The 18,456-nt window shown below is 44.6% G+C and overlaps 1 protein-coding gene across 2 annotated transcripts in view; it reads left to right on the plus strand.

Annotated features, from left to right (window-relative positions):
- Positions 1-18,456, plus strand: part of LOC144104228 (5'-3' exonuclease PLD3-like) — a 119,095-nt gene that overhangs the window by 48,576 nt on the left and 52,063 nt on the right. Inside the window, exon 1 of one of the 2 annotated variants that reach the window (XM_077637104.1) lies at positions 8,422-8,586. The exons of the other annotated variant lie outside the window; for it this stretch is intronic. Within the exon in view, the coding sequence (XP_077493230.1) occupies positions 8,533-8,586 (54 nt within the window). The 5' untranslated portion in view covers positions 8,422-8,532. Of the gene's footprint in view, positions 1-8,421; positions 8,587-18,456 lie in introns of those variants that run through there. 2 annotated transcript variants of the gene reach the window in all.

The following is an 18,456-nucleotide window of genomic DNA, read 5'->3' on the forward strand; positions in this document are numbered from 1 at the left end:
GGCTTATGATAGTTCCCATTCCAAGCTAGTTAAGCATGGCATATTGTCCCTCTGCTTAAAATCAGCCCTAGACAAATCTTGCCCGCATAAGATAGGTGAAGGTTTCCAGTGCCATATTGGAAGAATTCTGTCAGCAGGCTATCCAGCGCACTTAATTACCAGCGTGTCTGAAGGCCTTCAAAAACTGAAGAATCCAGGTGACAAACGAGAGTTTCAAAAGAAAACTTTGCAGGTCATACCCTACCTACATGGTTTTTCGCACAATTTGAAAAAAGTTGCTTCCAGACACGGGGTGCCGCTGGTTTTCTCAGCTCCCTGCAAGCTGGCAAAACTTTGCCCTATGGTTTCTAGTAAGCGAGTTAAGAAGTCCTGTCTCATCAAACATCAAAAAAAGTTCACAGAGTGTACTGCCAATGTGGTGTACGAGATTCCTTTGACGTGCGGCAGAGTTTACGTGGGACAAACAGGAAAATGTTTTAATGAGCGCGCCCGAAAGCACAATGTGACCTTGAATAGCAAGACGGGAGGTAACCTTCCTATACACTGCAGCTAATGTAAAGATTGCCGCCCCAAGTTCCACGAAACAAGGTTCCTAGCCAAGGCACCGGACGAGACTGAAAGAGAAGTCATTGAGGCCTTTTACATTGACCAAAGAAAAGACAAGTGCGTTAGCACGCCTTCTATTCTTCTTTCTAGAAATGAACTATCCTTTTTAGATGGTTTCGTCTAGGTTCTTTTATGTTTTTTTAGCAGTATTCTCTTACTCTGCATTCCCCTATGTTGTTCCGTTTTTACTGTTTTTTATGCGCCTTTTACACGCCGCTTTATGTGCCTTTTTAAGTTTCTTCTTCTACATATGCCTCGTGTTGTTCCTTACGTTTTTCTCTGCTCATGTTTTTGCACTTCATATCAACCGTTATCTGCTCATGTTTTTGCACTTCATATCAACCATTATCACTCTTTGGTCACCTGTTGTTATTACATTCAGCTTTTCGGTCTGCATGGTGAGCTTTGTTACGCCACGTGTTTTTTTTTTTTTGTTTGCCGCTGTTTGAAGTTGTTTGCTTCTGTCATTCATTTCGCACACCCTCACCCCAGCAGATATAAAAGAGCGTCTGGCATCCTTTCCTGTCATTAAAGTTGGAAGTTGCGCTTCTTTCCTCTGTCTCCTAGTTTCCTGTGTACGTCCTGTTAGCGCACGCTGTTTAAAAGAGATGTACCAACTAGCCCATCAGAAAGTTCTACCGTAGTGAAGGGTTCCGGAAATTTCGACCACCTGGGGTTCTTTAGCGTGCACTGACATCGCACAGTACACGGGCTTCTAGAATTTCACCTCCATCGAGATTCGACCGCTACAGCCGGGATCAAGCCCGCGTCTTTCGGGTCAGCAGCCGAACGCCTTAACCACTGAGCCACCGCGGCGGCCCTTTGCCTCTAATGTATTTGCTGACGTAATTGCTAATAGACTCAGAAAAACCTTATGCTTCAATCAACCAAATGATCAGGCTAGCTTTTGTAAAGGATACTCGACAAGAGACCATTTTCTCACTATTAATTATGTGATGGAGAAATCTGCTGAACATAACCAACTCCTATATATAGCCTTGATTGATAACGAGAAAGCATTTCACTAACTCGAAACTTCAGCAGTCATGAAGGCGTTGCGGAATCCGGTTATAGAAGAGCCTTATGTAAAAATACTTGAAGATACGTATCTAAAATGGCTGCACAGCTGCAATAGTCCTCCAATGAACTGAGCAATAAAATCTCCAATAATGAAGGGTGTCAGGCAGGGATATACGATCTCGCCAGTATTCACCGCCTGTTTCTCTCCTCGGCACATTAACAATGTGCGTGCTTGCCTTACTTTCTTTGAGAGCGTTAGCTCTTGTCTCATTCATCAATATGCGTCGCCATTGTTGGCGTCCGCAGCGCCACCTGGCTCGCTTGGCAGGTGGCAAAGTGGAGAGATGAAAATCCCCTCTTCACTCATGGGAGAAGAGTAAGTGGGAGATTGGAAAAACAACATGGAGATGGGGTAGGGGGTTACGGGTGGCATAGTGGCTTGGGCGTCCGCCTCGTCTGCGGGATGTGATTGGTTCGAATACCACTGAAACCCACTGCATAGTATCACTGCAGTCCCGAACAAGTCCGGGTTTACCTTCGGCTGTTAAACTTTGCGAGAAAAAAACAAAATGTTTGGGAAAAATTCGTTATTTCACATCACAGCCAGCGCTCAAACATTCCCGTTTCAAGCTTGTAACCGTCCTGTGATTTTTTGCTAGTTTATTAACATCACTCGAATCTACGGCAGAAGGAGGCCGGCTGGATGGTTCGTTACAAGGTTGTATAACACAGTAAATACCTGTACATAATAATAATATTAATTGGTTTTGAAGGAAATGAAATGTCGTAGTATCTGTCTCATATATCGTTGGACACCTGAACCGTGCCGTAAGGGAAGAGATAAAGGAGGAAGTGAAAGAAGAAAGGAAGAAAGCGGACTGTAGTGAAGAGCTCCGGAATAATTTCGACCACGTGGGGATCTTTAACGTGCACTGACATCGCTCAGCACACGGGCGCCTTAGCGTTTTCCCTCCATAAAAACGCAGCCGCCGCGGTCGGGTTCGAACCCGGGAACTAAATAACTGTACAAAGTCATGTTTTGGGCATAATCTCGGCTTTCAGTCCAGCAACAAGCACTCCCTCACGCTCCTCCCACCCATACCATCTCCTGCAGCATATTTTGTTATGGAGTGCGGCTTGACGCAGCGCATATGCGGGGTGCCGTCTAAGAGAGTCACAGCAAACACTTACAAGGACGGCAGACTCTCGCAAAGCCAGTAGAAGAGACGCTTCAGAATCCGGTCCCTTACGAGCTGGAAGCAGTACGTTTGGATGCAGAAATGTGGAGTGCTTCGGACATCCCCGCCATGAGAACACGCCTCCAAAACGCGTAGATGACTACTTGACATTGTGTTAATGCTGCCTTTTGATAAAATATAGTTCCCAACTTGGCGTGCACGCGAGCCGATTCGTCGGCTTGAATCAGCCGTGACATGTGAAATCAGTGAACGCCCTATAATTTGCACTCGTGATGCTGAGACACCCTGAAATTACCCTTGCGGAATTTAGTTCCTGAGAGAAAAGAACTCTGTTTGAGGTCATAATTACGCGGCTTCAAAATAGACAGCGCTCATTTTCAAAGATTTTTCTCATTGATTTTATATTGTTTCAGGTAATGTGTTCTTTAATAATAGAGACTGGTGTTCTTCACCGTTCTCTCTTGAGACGTTGTAATTAAGTCGCGGTAAAGCCCGTGCGTTAAAGTTCGATCGGTGGCTTTAAATGCTTGCAAAAGTGAAAAACGTCCAGTATCATCATATCAAGACGACATAGCAAGTCTTGACGTATCGATGCTCACGCAGACATGGACAGCTCGTTGGTAATTTTCTAGAAATGAGCTCACCCGAAAATAATTTTAGCAGTTCAAATCAATGAAAAATTCACAGGAAAATCTTCATGCAGTTATAATGAGGTCAGAGTGCCCAAAGCTCCTTCCGTAGATGGATAGTAACGTCACATCACAGCGTAGGTGAAGTTTCACCACTTGTATGACCAAGACGCTAACGGATATCCAGACTGAGTGTTTATTTTTTTTTTCAGGTCAGTTGGGAGAATTGGCATGAAAACAAGGACGTGGTGACCTGTGCTGAATTTTTAGGCGTTAGGAGTCTGATTTACTGCTGGTGCCGGTGTCCTCTCATGCCCAGCATTCTTGGGCAAAAGTTGTTAATATTGAAATGTTTTAAGCAACTCTTTTGGTTATAATGAAGACAATGGTGCATTCTTCCGATGACTACTAAAATATTTCTTTTAAAGTTTTTTCATCGCTGACATCAAGCTGTCAAGACCGCGATAGAAAACCAAAAGGGAAACGTTTTTGAAGATAGCCAAAACATTATTAGCAACAAAAAAAAATAGAGCCTGCCGACTGTAGATCTGTGGATATATTGATTTTTATAGTGAAACCTTATACAATATATGAAAAAGAGTTGCGTTCATAAACTCATTCTTGTTGAAAAATTCTTTTGTCCAGAATTCCTGGTTATTTTTTCTACACTATGTTTTCAACAGTGCTACGCACTTGGCCTAATGTTCAGAAGTGGCGTGAGTATCAGTCAACATCCACTACGCCTGAATTTTAACTCGATAGTTATTTCCGGTCGACCTATGCTTGATCCCCGAGGAAACGATGGCACATATCCTTTCTAGTGTGAGGCTATCTAACTACCAGAACACGAGATACTCAGGGTGCTTTCGGGTGGTTTAAAAATAGCAAACATGTAGGCAATTTTATAAAAACAGAAAAAAGTTAAACAAGGCAATGAAGGACTGCTGGCGGAGAGAGCGAAAGAACACCTCGGCCGGACAGGGAAGAAAACCGGCGCAAGTTGATCGAAGAAGACAAGAAAGAAGTTATACTTATAGGCACCAACGTTACTCGAGTAAAATTTTTGATGGGCTAATTGATTATCCATTCCTTTTGGCAACAACCAACGCACTATGTTGTAGATAGAGTACTAACGCTCACCACCCCAGAACTGTGGTGCAGCTGCTAGTCTGCCCGTCAGTCCGTCTGTCAGTCCGTCCGTCTGTCTGTCTCTCCGTCTGTCCGTCCGTCCGTCCGTCCGCCTCTCCATCCGTCCTTCCGTCCGTTCGTCTGTCTGTCTGTCTGTCTGTCTGTCTGTCTGTCCGTCCGTCCGTCCGTCCGTCCGTCCGTCCGTCCGTCCGTCCATCCGCCCGCCCGCCCGCCCGTCCGTCCGTCCGTCCGTCCGTCCGTCCGTCTGTCCGTCTGTCTGTTTGTCTGTCTGTCTATCCGTCCGTCCGTCCGTCCGTCTGTCCGTCTGTCTGTCTGTCTGTCTGTCCGTCTGTCCGTCCGTCCGTCCGTCCGTCTGTCCGTCTTTCTGTCTGGCTGTCTGTCCCCTGAGCATGGCTTGTTAGAATATAGATAAGAAACAAGTCATACGTACAGTCGCGGACAGAAGTAAATGGACCACGCTGCGGCGGTCAAAGTCTCCTGAGGCGTTACCTATCGAAAACTATCATATCGTTAATACATATGCAAGTAGTAATGTTCATTTTTGTCCTTGCACATAAAGACAGCAAGCGTTTCTATTTCCGCTACACAGCGCGACAAAAGAGTTTGAACGGGGAAGCATGGTCTATATTACTCTGCCCACGACTATACACTTATGTTTGTCCATTCCATCTATTTATCCTCCGCCACGTCTTCAGCAGCGCTGAGCAGTGCATCTGAACGCCTCAAGTGACGTGTCAGTCAGCTGACCTCCGGGCTGTGAGCTGATCAAAGGGCCTGGATCGATAAATGTACTCAAAGCATAGCACTTCTCAAAACTGAAAAAAAATAACAATGAACTCTAATTATTACTGACCGGCGTTTACGGATGCCGCGACCAATCACAAAAACTAGAGCAAGAAATCTACTCTCGGTTGGTCGATTCTAAGTCCGACTTTCTCACACTGCACCGTTTTAGTAACTTGAGCGGCAGGTTGGCCCAGTTTGCCTGTGACCGAGGTGCCCCGAACGCGGGGAGTCCATTAGGCGGCTCTGTTGTTGGGGGGCGTGTAAGTGCGTCCGTTGGGGGCGCACCAACAAGCTGCCTCGCTCGTCGCCGTATGAAATATTACCGAGGAAACGGTCACGCGTGGTCACAAAGGGAGCTGCGTCGGAGAAAACACTTTGGCCGTGAAAGATTTATTAAGGTGCGTCGTGCTTAAGCGTGAATTTGGGAAACGGTGCTCAAGGGCCGTGTTTGCGCCACCGACGCAATTAAGCTGTTACTTTGTACAAGAACTAACTAGCAGTGTGTCCCGCGTCGATCACGCAATGTGCGAACTATAATAAATACGCACTTTTAAGGGGAATAGCCGCTTTTCTCTAGAATTGTATTCGATTGTACATGTATTTCAGAATGAACTCAAATTAAATACATCTAGCCGAAATCAGTGAAATAAAATTAATTTAGGTGTGGCATGCAATGCAGAAAACAGGCCAGATAAGGTAAAGCAGTTGATCCAGAGAGAACATAAGCCTAACAGGAGGCAGCAGAGCGACAGATGAGGAGAGAAGGTTGGAAAACTGGCTGGGATGGATAGGATAGGAGGATAGGTGCTCGTACGTAACACCGGTACGTGTCATCCGTACGTTCATTTACAAAAGTCGGGGGCGGGAGGGGGGGTGCCAAGACGTCTGTAAAATATCCATATGGCAACACTAAACGGTTTGGATCAAATCACTGTTAATCTGATTTTCGTGCTAATGCATTGGGCCGATGCCGTAGTACATCACTGAACATTTTATTACTTAACTGCCGTAGCATTAAAAGGAAAGCGGAATCTCTTGTTAGTGTAATCTACACTACAAAGGCTCATATTATCGGACCCGCCGCGGTGACTCAGTGGTTAGGGCGCTCGGCTACTGATCCGGAGTTCCCGGGTTCGAACCCGAACGCGGCGGCAGCGTTTTTTATGGAGGCAAAACGCTAAGGCGCCCGTGTGCTGTGCGATGTCAGTGAACGTTAAAGATCGCCAAGTGGTCGAAATTATTCCAGAGCCCTCCACTACGGCACCTCTTTCTTCCTTCTTTCATTCCCTCCTTTATCCCTTCCCTTACGGCGCAGTTCAGGTGTCCAACGATATATGAGACTGATACTGCGCCATTTCCTTTCCCCAAAAACCAATTATTATTATTAATCTCTTGCTAGTGTAATCTACACTACAAAGGCTCATATTATTGTAGGAGCACAATCATGGCTGGACGACACATGTCACTAATGTTGAAATTTTCCCCTTTTTCTTTGAAGTGTACGGAAAGAGCCGCAATAAATATGGTTGGGGTGTCTTTATAATGGTCGACAAAGTACTTTCGAATGCTCCGATAGAACCCAGTCATAATGCATGCGAAAATGTGTGGAGTAAGGCCCTGCTTTGTAGTGGCAAACACTTTGTGTTCGGCGCTCTTTACCGCATCCCTATTAATTCTAGCCTTGCGCCACTAGCAATGCTTTCTAACATAATACAAAATCATAATGCTGACTTTGTACGTGGTGGCGATTTCAACATGCCACATGTCCGATGGATTGACGATGCACCTGTGATGTCATGCGACTCTGCCCTCTTCCTTGAATTCACCAACTTCACAAACAGGAAATACATTTATCAAAATCTAGATTTCCAAAACATGACATTATGCTGACAGTGCTTCCACACCTGACTTGTTTTTTTCTAACCAACCCAACTTGGTCCGTTTTATCTCTGTTATTCCTGGTATCAGCGATCATAACGGCGTCTTTGCAACTAATTGCCTGCTTTTAGCCGATATCACCGGCCCCTGTTCCGAGGAAAATCTAACTGTTTGAGAAGGAAAACTATTCCCGCATATCGCAGAAACTGGATTCTTACTTTCCTAAAGAACTTGCTGCTGAGCTAGTTCGTTCATCATAAAGTTGAATGGCGCAAGGGAACGAACACAGGAAGACACAGCTTTCTGTCTCTGTGTCTTCCTGTGTTCGTTCCCTTGCGCCATACAACTTTGTTACTTTCCTAACTTCATTGATCAAATTCCTTCGCATTGTGCTGAAGATCTTTGCAACTTCTTCGAATACACACTTCTGCCAATTATAGATTGCCACACACCTCTTCTAAAATTATCTCGCGTAGTAGGAGCCGATCGAAGTCGTGGTTAAGCAAAAAAATGAAACAGTTAATTAGTAGAAGATGTAGTTTTCATAGTACATACTTAAGAATGAAAACCGACGAAATATTGAGGATTTTTCGAGCACTTAGGAAGGAAATTAAGGTAAAAATACAACACGCTGAGCATAAGTTTTAAGCCTAGCTGGGATAAGTCAAAATCCAAAAGAGCTGGAGATACTGTGCTAACTATTGCCTGGTGCCGAAGGCCTATTTTCTCAGTAATTTTCCCAGCGACCCTAAGTGGGCAAGCTCATTTTGTCAGCCCACTTGTATGGCGCAAACCTATATTGAGAATCTGTGAATACGTGCGCGTGCGAACGTACGTACGTGGTGTTTCAGAGAAAGTGAATAGAGGCAAAAAAGGAATCAGATGCTTAAGAGCTCCCCTTTGTTTTTAAACCTGGGAACATATCGGTATCAATTTTGCCAGAAAAGCACGCGATCAGCTCCTGCTCTCAGCAAGATAAGGGCGCCGAGTTCGACGCCTGCATAAGCGGAAACAACGAGGTGTCTGGCGCTGCCTTATCAAAGTCATCTATCAGCAGCTGAGCTAAGTGTGTGGATAACCTTTCACTGATAAGGCGCCGCTTCCATCACGCCAGAAAAAAACCGGAGAAAGGCTCCCACAATTGTATCGGGGAGTCGGGAGGTGTGCATCACCGCTGGAGAGCTGAAACCGGTTTGTTCCAGAATTTATCGCTCAATTTGAAAAACTTGCGACTCGGACTGAGTAGCAGCTTGAGGGCGGAAGCAATGGTTCAACCGACTGGAAGCAAAGCTTCGAAGGCGTCCGGGAAGCCGTCAGCCGTGAGTTGGTGTTTGTGTATCAGTGGCAGTTCATGTTGCAGTTCACGTGATATCGCGTTCTTATTTTTTTTCTTTTGACAACAAGAGTTCCTGAACAGCGACATTGTCCATATTTTTTGTCGAGGATGACCACTTCGTCTATCCCTCTCCTTTGGCGTGAAATACGAAAGCGGCAGTGATTCGAAAGTGGTAATGATTGAACTGTTTTGTATTTCGCTTAACGACACTTCTCAATCCTCTGTTCTTGTCTGGGTTGCGTTCTAGCAGGGACAAAAGAGTTCAGGGCGCGTGGTTGGTGATACAGGCGCCTAGGGGCGATGTGCGCCGACGAACTCGTCATACAACTTGCACTTGTTCAAGACATGCTCGGACTTTTATATGCCACTTCCCACAAATGAAAAACTCACAAGCACCCGTTGTTGCTGACATATCATGGTGGTTTTTGTCTCCTGTAAATATAAGCAGTGATCTTGAAGCCAGGCATGTATCCAAGGGGTGCCCGACAACAAGCCCCCCTCCCCCCCCCCCCCCCCCCCCCCCCCCCGGTGTAAAACATGAAGTCGACTCTATACGCCTCAAGACGGTCCCGTAAGCCCACGAAACATTCTGCCTTTTCATTGCATTTCCGCTGCGGACAGACGCTACTCTGGTCTTTTGATCGTTTCGGACACAGGTATTTGAGTTCATGTCGTACCCTTGTCGCTGTTGAAGCAGTTTGGTTGAAGCCGCAACTAGATTTTTTTTTTCGCGGTAATCGCTTGGCAGGCTGACGCCGGAGTAGGCGCAAATTCGGTTTGCGAGTCCTTAAATCTTTGTAATAAAATGCGTTTGGAAAAATACTGCTAACGACACTTCAATAAAACATGGTGTTGGAATAGTTAGTGACTCATTCCTTTAAAGTTATGGTAGCGCTAAAAGAAAGACCATTGGGTGAAAGAACGTCACGACAAACAACACCGTTACTATAATAACTGCTCTAAGCCGCCGCAATGGCTGAGTGGTTATTGGACTCGGCTGATGGCCCGAAAAAGACAGGGGTTCGATCCCGGTCGCGGCGGTCGAATTTCGATGGAGGCGAAATTCTAGAGTCCCATGTACTCTGCAATGCCAGTGCACGTTAATGAATCCCACTTGGTCGAAATTTCCGGAGCCCTTCACTACGGCGTCCCTCATAGCCTGAGTTGCTTTGGGACGTTAAACCCCCATAAAAAAACATAATAACCGCTCCAGGGTTCATTATTATAGGTTTTATCACATCACATGCGCACAATGGGGCGGTGCCACTCAGGAACATGCTATTGTCATGGCTCACCCTCTCTTATCTACCTTCACTGTATGGCAAAGCAAGAAACAAGGAATGATTCTGATATGAACAAGTGATCAGTAAGGCATGTTGCTGGGCTAGTTGGTTTAGCATTTTTTGAAACTTGGAAAAAATCCACCTTGGCGCTAATAGATTCACACAGACAAAAAAAGATCAAGATACAAGGAGTCTGTGTGTTGTTTTGTCTGTGTGACTTTATTTTCGGCAAAGTGGATATTTTCCAAGCTTCAAAAAATGAACAATTGAGACGGGGATGAACGAGAAGCCTTTCAGCTCTTTTTTTTATACACTTCTCCAGGACATCACACTCGGCAGAGAGCAGCATTATCGAAGCTTCTCTGATGCACTGTACCGCCTTCTTGCGCATGTGGAAGGCCGCACGCAATGATGGATTTAATGCTGCCTTGAAATCTTTTTAGCTCAACGTTCACTTTCAAAAAATACCAATGCTTAGTTTCCCGTATCACTTGTTTCTACTGTACAGGCTCGTTCAGAGGGCAAAACACTTGTCACCGTAAAGATCGAACTGTATGTTCCTCAGCTCCCAAAGCCGATGAGACCAGGAAGGAAATAAATTACGATGAAATCCTATTCGTATAGCTGCACATGCTCACATCCAGACCATTTTTAACCAAAAGTTACCGCTAGATAGCGCGTGTTCAGCCCGAAACACGCCCAGAACGTGTTCTGTACGAGCTCTTTGCCCTCTGTACACGTAAGTCCTAAGATTTGCAAAAAAAAAAAATTCTCGAACCGTGCTTGCAACCTGACCTCTATCGTCAGACGCGGGTCTAAACGTATGGTGCTTACATCATATTACGTATCCGTATGCGAAGATGTTAACATTGTCGCTACGTGTTGCGAGACGCCGGCTATAGGTAATTGTCCCAAATAGCTATAAACCTTTCCTGTGGCCGTCTGTATATCTGTCGTTTCAGGCGGATATTCTTTTCTATGGACAGCTAAAGACATCTGCACGATTCCGAAACTATAGCTCTAGTGGCACAGATATTTCAATAGTTGGCAATTGGCACCGCTTTAGCCGGGTACAGACGATGATAAAAGGCCATAGACGGACATAGTTTTTTTCCATAGTCGCCCATAGGCAATTTTTTGTATTTCCAGAAAAGGGTTGTAGCGCCGAAAAAGACAACACATAGCAAGCGAGACGGGACAGGCGCATACTTTCAACTGTATATTCACCGCGAATGCGAATGAATATAAGGACAACAATCAAAATGGGTAGCAAGAACCACACTGTCGGATTCCTCTCATAAAGGTCTATCAAATTCCTCTCATGCGCCTGTCCCGTCTCGCTAGCTATGTGTTGTCTTTTTCGGCGCTACAACCCTTTTCTGGAAACATGCACCAACTAGCCCCCAAACAAGTACTACTCAGTTACATTTTTTTGTATGGTAATGCACAATTCCCAGCGTCTTTCTAATGCACAAATAAGCAGCTCGGCCCCAATGACTTGGTTTATGGCGGTTTAACGTCTTAAAGCAACTCAGGCTACGAGGGACGCCGTAGTTATGGGCTCCGGAAATTTCGATCACCTGGGGTTCTTTAACGTACACTGACATCGCAACCGTACACAAGTCTCTAGAATTTCGCCTCTATCGAAATTCAACCCCCGCGGCCGGGATCGAACCCGCGTCTTTTGGGTCAGCAGCCGAGTACCATAACCAATGAGCCACCGCGGCGGCTTCTATAGGAACGAATGCACCCTCTTGCTATTGACGAACGCTGTCTGTCGTCATTGTGAAAGGCTATATGCGTTGGTGCCACTTACGGCCGGAATCGAAACCAGACGATGCGTCTGCCGTTGCTTCGAGTCGGAAAAGAAAAAATAAAAAGAAGCAGACGTCAACAACGCAAAATCACGAAAACAACGAGACGTAGTTGAGAAAAAGACGGCAGCAACGAAAGAGCGTCTGTCAGTGTCCTCATTTTCGGTGACGGAAACACGGGTATGTTTGACGTGTGCCGAGAGCTTCGTGGGAACGAGGCTATACTAGGGAACTCGTTTCGAGGCTTGCGCATGCGCAAAGCGTACCAGGCCAGAAGACGAATACGAAAACCAGAAACACTAATACACCGACCTACTTTTTCTTCTTCCTCTGGCAGAATGTGGGACACGGTCGGTCTGAACGGTGCTCGATTTCTCAGTTATCGGAGCGGAAACCGCTGGTTGCGTCAATACGGGTCTCGCGTGATGATGGACAAGAAAACGAAGATGGCGCCATCTCTCGGAGTATCCGTCGTGAACATGCGTTGGTGTGCCTGGCGCTTTTAATTCTGCTAAAGCACTGTGTTGACGGTGTGCTGGATCTCTCTGAGAGCGGTGCGGAAATTGGCGGTTGCTTCAGTGCGTCTCTCGCTTGGTAGTGGACGCGGAACCTAAGGAGGCGCCACAGTTCGGAGTATCGAGCGTAAGTGCTAGAGTGCATGGACCACTAGGTTATCACTCAGCCACAGTACCGCGTTACGGGACTGCCCTTTGCGTGTTCTTTTTTGGTGCTGTTATTTGAGCGTTTTCGTAGTAAGGGACGATATTCCATTAGTGCAAGTTCCCGTCTGCTAGAAACACAATGCTCAAGCTCATTTTCAGTCCGTAAACGCAAGTGATTTTGAGATAAAATGAGTCAGTGTGTAAGTTAGACTATGAAAGATAGCTGAGTGTAGAACTCTCAGTGTTTCGTGGTCTGACATCTATCCGACACATTCTCCGTGAAGCTAAAGCGAATATCTTGGGGACTAACATAATTATGAGAAAGGGCATCGATAAAGAAAAAAATCTTATCGCTAAGCATATATATTGTGACGAGCTGGAGAAAACTATCGGGCGAAAATTTCAATGCACTGTTTATGGACTCTATATGGAAGGTTCATAGACGGCCTAAAAAAAATGTATGAGGGGTGTGAGCATCGTTCAACGCTGTAGTGTAAAGGAACTTTTTTATTGTCCCCGTTTGAGTGTGTTCGAGTGGCAGAACGCCGTAGGTACCGAGAAACCGCGGCGGGCGAAAAAAGAACTTTGGTCAAGGCAGTAAAACTTGAAACGCAGCGATCTGTAATAAAATGGAACACAACAAGAAAGTAAGCTTGCATTTTTAGCTTAGCCTAGACAAGTGAAGTACCCGGTGTCGTGCCAGAACAATGTTGCTAATTAGGCGGCCAGTGATGAATAAGCTTTTCAGAGGAACTCTTTAAGTGTAACAATGAGACACGAATTAGTGAAGCGTTTAATGAAAGGCCATCCAGTTAAGTACAAGATAAGAAAGGAGCATGAGATAAGAAAGAAGAATGAACACAAAAGAGAAGGCCAGGACTGGAATAGGTTCGTTAGCTGTTGGGTATTGGCCAAGGATAAGAGCTGCGGTTAAACAAAAGACGACGCCCACAAACTCTGGTAAAACTGTGCCTTGCAGTTTCAGTTTACCGATAAGACCGGTCAGCCCAATACCAAGCAAATTACGCATCAGGTTAACAATGGGAGTTTGGCTTGCCACAAGCATTCCTTATCAGTATTGAGGTGCAGGACAGTTTGAAAGCACAACAAATACCAAAACAACTAGAACGACATGACCATGATAAGAAGGACAGATGGAGAATCTGAAATCCGGGTCTAAATAAAGAGTACTGCTTTGAATCTAGATAACGGATTAACTACCTCTATCAGAAATAAACTCCGTGTAAAGCCCACAAGATAGTTGAAAATGTGTGTCGCAGTGCTATAATCACGTAAGTTGTTCGGGGTATTACAGATAAAATTTTAACTACAGCTTTATTACTAGATTGTTCATTCTCACATACAATGGTTTTTGCTTGTATGGGACACGACCACTGGCACTAACAAAAAAAGAATACTTATTCTGCAGAAGAATACGAGCAATTAAAATCTATCATTCCGTGGTAGCAGGGCAGAGTTCTTCACTAAATATGGCATTCTTCAAATAGAGCAAGCTTAACACAAGAAATCAGCAGTATATATCAAAAGCGTTGTGAAGGACAACTAGGAGAATTTTGAAAATACTTAATAAGTAATGTCCAATGCTTATAAATTTATTAGTTCGCAATTTCATGACGCGAAATCATGCGCAAATTCTGGTTTTGAAACGCTTACGCACCTAACTCTAATGGTTCCTAAATTCTACGCCAAACTTCTTTGCTTAGCGTTGGAAAATATCTGATCAGAAATATAATAAAAATGTGCACTGCATGATCCTTGTGCAGTACATCTGACAGATGTATACTCCTTTGTAATCTTTCTTTAGGCTGCCGAAACGGGCACCCTAAACAATGTTCTCTTTTTCATTTTTCTATCACGTATTAACAGTGTCGTGTACATTCTCCAGACGTGTTGTTTTATTGCTTCAACATTATTTGCTTTCCACCAACTGCTGAGTTTGTATTGATGCTTCGAAACGTCTGTTATAACTGTATAATTATGCTTTATATAATCCAAACGCTTAGTCATGTTTTATGAGGAGCGCAGGTTTTGTTAAGTGTCTTGATACACCTTTTCTCAATTTCTTCTTGATTCATAGTGTATAAAATACCAATAAAAAAGGCATAGCTACCACCAGCTTCGAAGGACGATCATTTAGTGGTCGCTAATTGTCATATCAAAAGAATTTCTCGTAAAACAGTGGGTGTCCCTAGCACCTTAATACAACTAGAAGACACGTAATTTTGGAACAGTGTTCATATGTGGACAATCATTGCCCACAACGAATGTTTAGCATTCTCTCCCATCTACTACTCCAACGCTGGCCTTTGCTGATCGCTTGATATTTAAGAGATTATAAGAAATCGAGAATAATAATAAAGTAGCGACTGTAGCTGTCCTAATGCACATAAGTACCAGGTTCGCCTAAATATATACGCTATAGACTTCCCTAGGCTAACCACAAGAGTGCTCTGGTTGGCTATCCCGCACTGACTGAAATAAAAAGGGGAGGAGGGAGTATTAGGAACTTAGAGGGAGTGGGTAAGAAGCAACCACATCAGTTTTTTTTTTTTTCCGAAATGAGCCAAATAGACCAAAACGCAAACCGAGAAAAGCGCGATAGTTCGCTATCCGCGCAAAGAAAAGCGCTAACCAAGCTTTTAAATGACATGTTATGCATGTTACTTAGAGCAACTCTACACCTTGATGTAATGAAAAATTATGCAAATAGCTTAGGTAATATCTGCATGTAGGAATTGAATTTTGTGCATTTATAGGTGAAATTATTGATATGACCCAATTTTGTACAGGAAACTTCATTTTTACAATAATATTTCAAGACCTGTTTATTTTTAAAAATGATAGTGCTTTGAATTCGACAGAAAAACAAATAGAACATTCACTTCGTGCAATCAGGGGACCTATGGTGCTTCGTCAATACAAGCATGTAAATATGAATAGCGTGCTTCTGTTACATTCACAGACCTCACAACATTCTTTTCTTGCCTTCAATCTTCGGGAGTGAAGAAGTAAGCTAGCTAGAATTTATAGAATAAAGAATATACTTTACTGCTTTGTAGCATCCTAAATTGATCATTAGTAGCGAAATGGTAGATGCCGACAGGGCACAATATGACCGGACAACGGCTAGTAATGTCGTTTACAGCCTGCCTCTGCTATTTCGCTTGTAGTAATGAATTGATAAATCCACTACCAACCAGCCCAACTTGCACCTCAATGTTCATTGAAGCTAAGGCGCATGCTTGCATCATCGGCGACAGGGCTTATGATAGCCAACAACTCAGCACAAAAGCATTTTGGAACGGAAAAGAGTTTATGAACGCATTTTTTTTTTCTATATTTTAAGATTTCATCATAACAATCACTATATTCGCACGACTCTGGCCAGAAAGCTTGCATTTTTATTTTTGGTATCAACGTTTTTCAATCCACAAAAGCGTTCCTCATTGGTTTTCTAAGTTGTCTACTGCTCGATGCAAGCGATATAAGATTTAAAAGAAATATCTTGCAACACATCCGAAGAATCCACCATTACTTCAATATTTCCATAACAGCACCTTACAATTTTCTAATATTCATAATTCTTATCTGAAAAGGTTGGACATGGATGCCATCGTTACCGTTGTGTTCTGAGTTCATTTCTTCCGCCGATCTCCTCAAATCCTTCGCAGTCAATGAGAAAATAGCGCTGAGGATTGGATAAATGAAATCACGCACGAAACAGTCCACCTATGAGGCTCAAGTTGACAAAGAATTCTCCCTCGAGTGGATCTGCTTCATTTTTATCCGTACATCAAATGGATCTGGTTGATCTTTTTTTTTTTTGCATGGAATTTGCGCACGCGCTTTCTAAACGGCACTGGGAGCCTTTCGTTCTGGCAGCTTTTGCGAAAGCAAGATCTATGGAGGAACTTTCCACTACAGAAATTATTTGACAAGTTTCAGCGTCCAGAATTGGCTCATTTGGAACAAAAAAGAACTCCTTACATCACATAGGAGAAATTCATGCTGCATAGGATTCCGTAACTAAACCAATTTTCTACAATGAGAGGCCGTACACACTACGCCAGAAAGGACTGACGACTGCTATAGAGGTAAGTTCTCAAGAAACTGACTGAATAATAATAATAATTGGTGTTTGGGGGAAAGGAAATGGCGCAGTATGTCTCATATATCGTTGGACACCTGAACCGCGCCGTAAGGGAAGGGATAAAGGAGGGAGTGAAAGAAGAAAGGAAGAAGAGGTACCGTAGTGGAGGGCTCCGGAATAATTTCGACCACCTGAGGATCTTTAACGTGCACTGACATCGCACAGCACACGGGCGCCTAAGCGTTTTTCCTCCATAAAAACGCAGCCGCCGCGGTCGGGTAGAAACTGACTGCTCGGACACAAATAAAATCAAGCCTCGTAATAACGAAACTGTTTGTAACGAATTAGTGCATATAACGAAGTAATGGCGACTACATTCGAAACTCTGCCAGCATGGGCTATAACGAAGCTACGGCTATAACAAAGTAATCGCCCAGCCCGTTCAACTTCGCTATAACGAGATTCAACTGTATTCGTTTCTGAAAGAAGTGTCGTTACTGCTTTAGAGACTTTGTGCAAAAGCACCAGTCAGTTCGCTTTCTCGCAGCCTATCAGTTCGTCGCTAGGAATAAGCAATGCTGGAAGTTCCATTTTATCCGCGTCTCTCTTGGACTCTTTGGAAGTTCCCGAAACAAAAAGCCATCCACAACGCCAGCGCTATTCCTTCATTTCCACACGTCGACCTCATCTCCGCTGCTGTTTGGCGCGGAGTCAAGAAAGCTCACACATTCCAATCAGTAGCGCACATGTTTTTTTTTTTCGATCTTCTAGTGCAACGCCCAATCCCAGCCAGTCCGGGCTGCAGTACTTGGACGAAAAGGGCGAGACAGAGTAAAGGAATGAGAGAGAGAGAGAAAGAACAAGGGAATGGAACAAACGCCAGAGGTGCGCGAAATCGCGAGAGATTGAGCGAGCGAATCAGATCGCAAAAATATGAAAAAAAAGAAACTAGAGATGAACTTCCGAGAGAAGCTGATCGTCGGGACAGGCCACGCCCAAGTGGAGACGCGGTGGACAAATTACTGCTTTGCACTCGCTCACACCCCATGTGGCACTCGGAAACTCTGTGGATATGGCAAAAACGCGGCGTCTACAAATAAAAAAGAAAGAAAAAAAAGGGAGGGAAAGAAGCGGCGGTAACCGGTTAGCAACAACACAGCTGCCGCTGCCGAAACTGAGTCGGCCAGGTGCAGGAATATTGGTTAGAGGGTGACATCTTTTCGCGGCGCTCTCGTGTTCTTTCTAGTTAACCTTTTTCACCTTCGCCTTCCGTGTAGTGTGGACTGTGATGATTTTGGCTAGGGGCAACCCCGTTTGCTTCAGTCGAGTTTAAACGGGCACAGACGCATGATTTCGATAGCCGACAAACGATATGATTTGCTTTGTGGGCGCATGGAGATGTCTACTGTCAAGTTTCAGTCGCAGGCGTTGAATGAAACATAATTTAATACGATTGCGAATGTTTTCCGAGGAGCCTCTCGACGTTTCCGCCTGCATCGAGTGACGTAAATATTTTCAATTTAATTTTATTTTATTGGTTTTTGGGGAAAGGAAATGGCGCAGTACTTGTCTCATATATCGTTGGACACCTGAACCGCGCCGGAAAGGAAGGAATAAAGGAGAGAGTGAAAGAAGAAAGGAAGAAAGAGGTACCGTAGTGGAGGGCTCCGGAATAATTTAGACCACCTGGGGATCTTTAACGTGCACTGATATCGCACAGCACATGGGCGCCTTAGCGTTTTGCCTCCATAAAGACGCAGCCGCCGCGGTCGGGTTCGAACCTGGGAACTCCGGATGATTAGCCGAGCGCCCTAACCACTGAGCCACCGCGGCGGGTTCGTAAGGATGCACTTGCCTTATTTATTGTGACGTCACCGAACGTTGGGGTAGATTCAGGAAGGAATGGGGTAGTAATGGTTGCCCAGTCAACTATGAAGTCAATGTGCATTTCAGCGTTGGCGCCTGCGAGACCGGAACTGCCGG

This window comes from Amblyomma americanum, chromosome 9, assembly GCF_052857255.1.
Source record: "Amblyomma americanum isolate KBUSLIRL-KWMA chromosome 9, ASM5285725v1, whole genome shotgun sequence".
NCBI classification, from domain to species: Eukaryota; Metazoa; Arthropoda; class Arachnida; order Ixodida; family Ixodidae; genus Amblyomma; species Amblyomma americanum.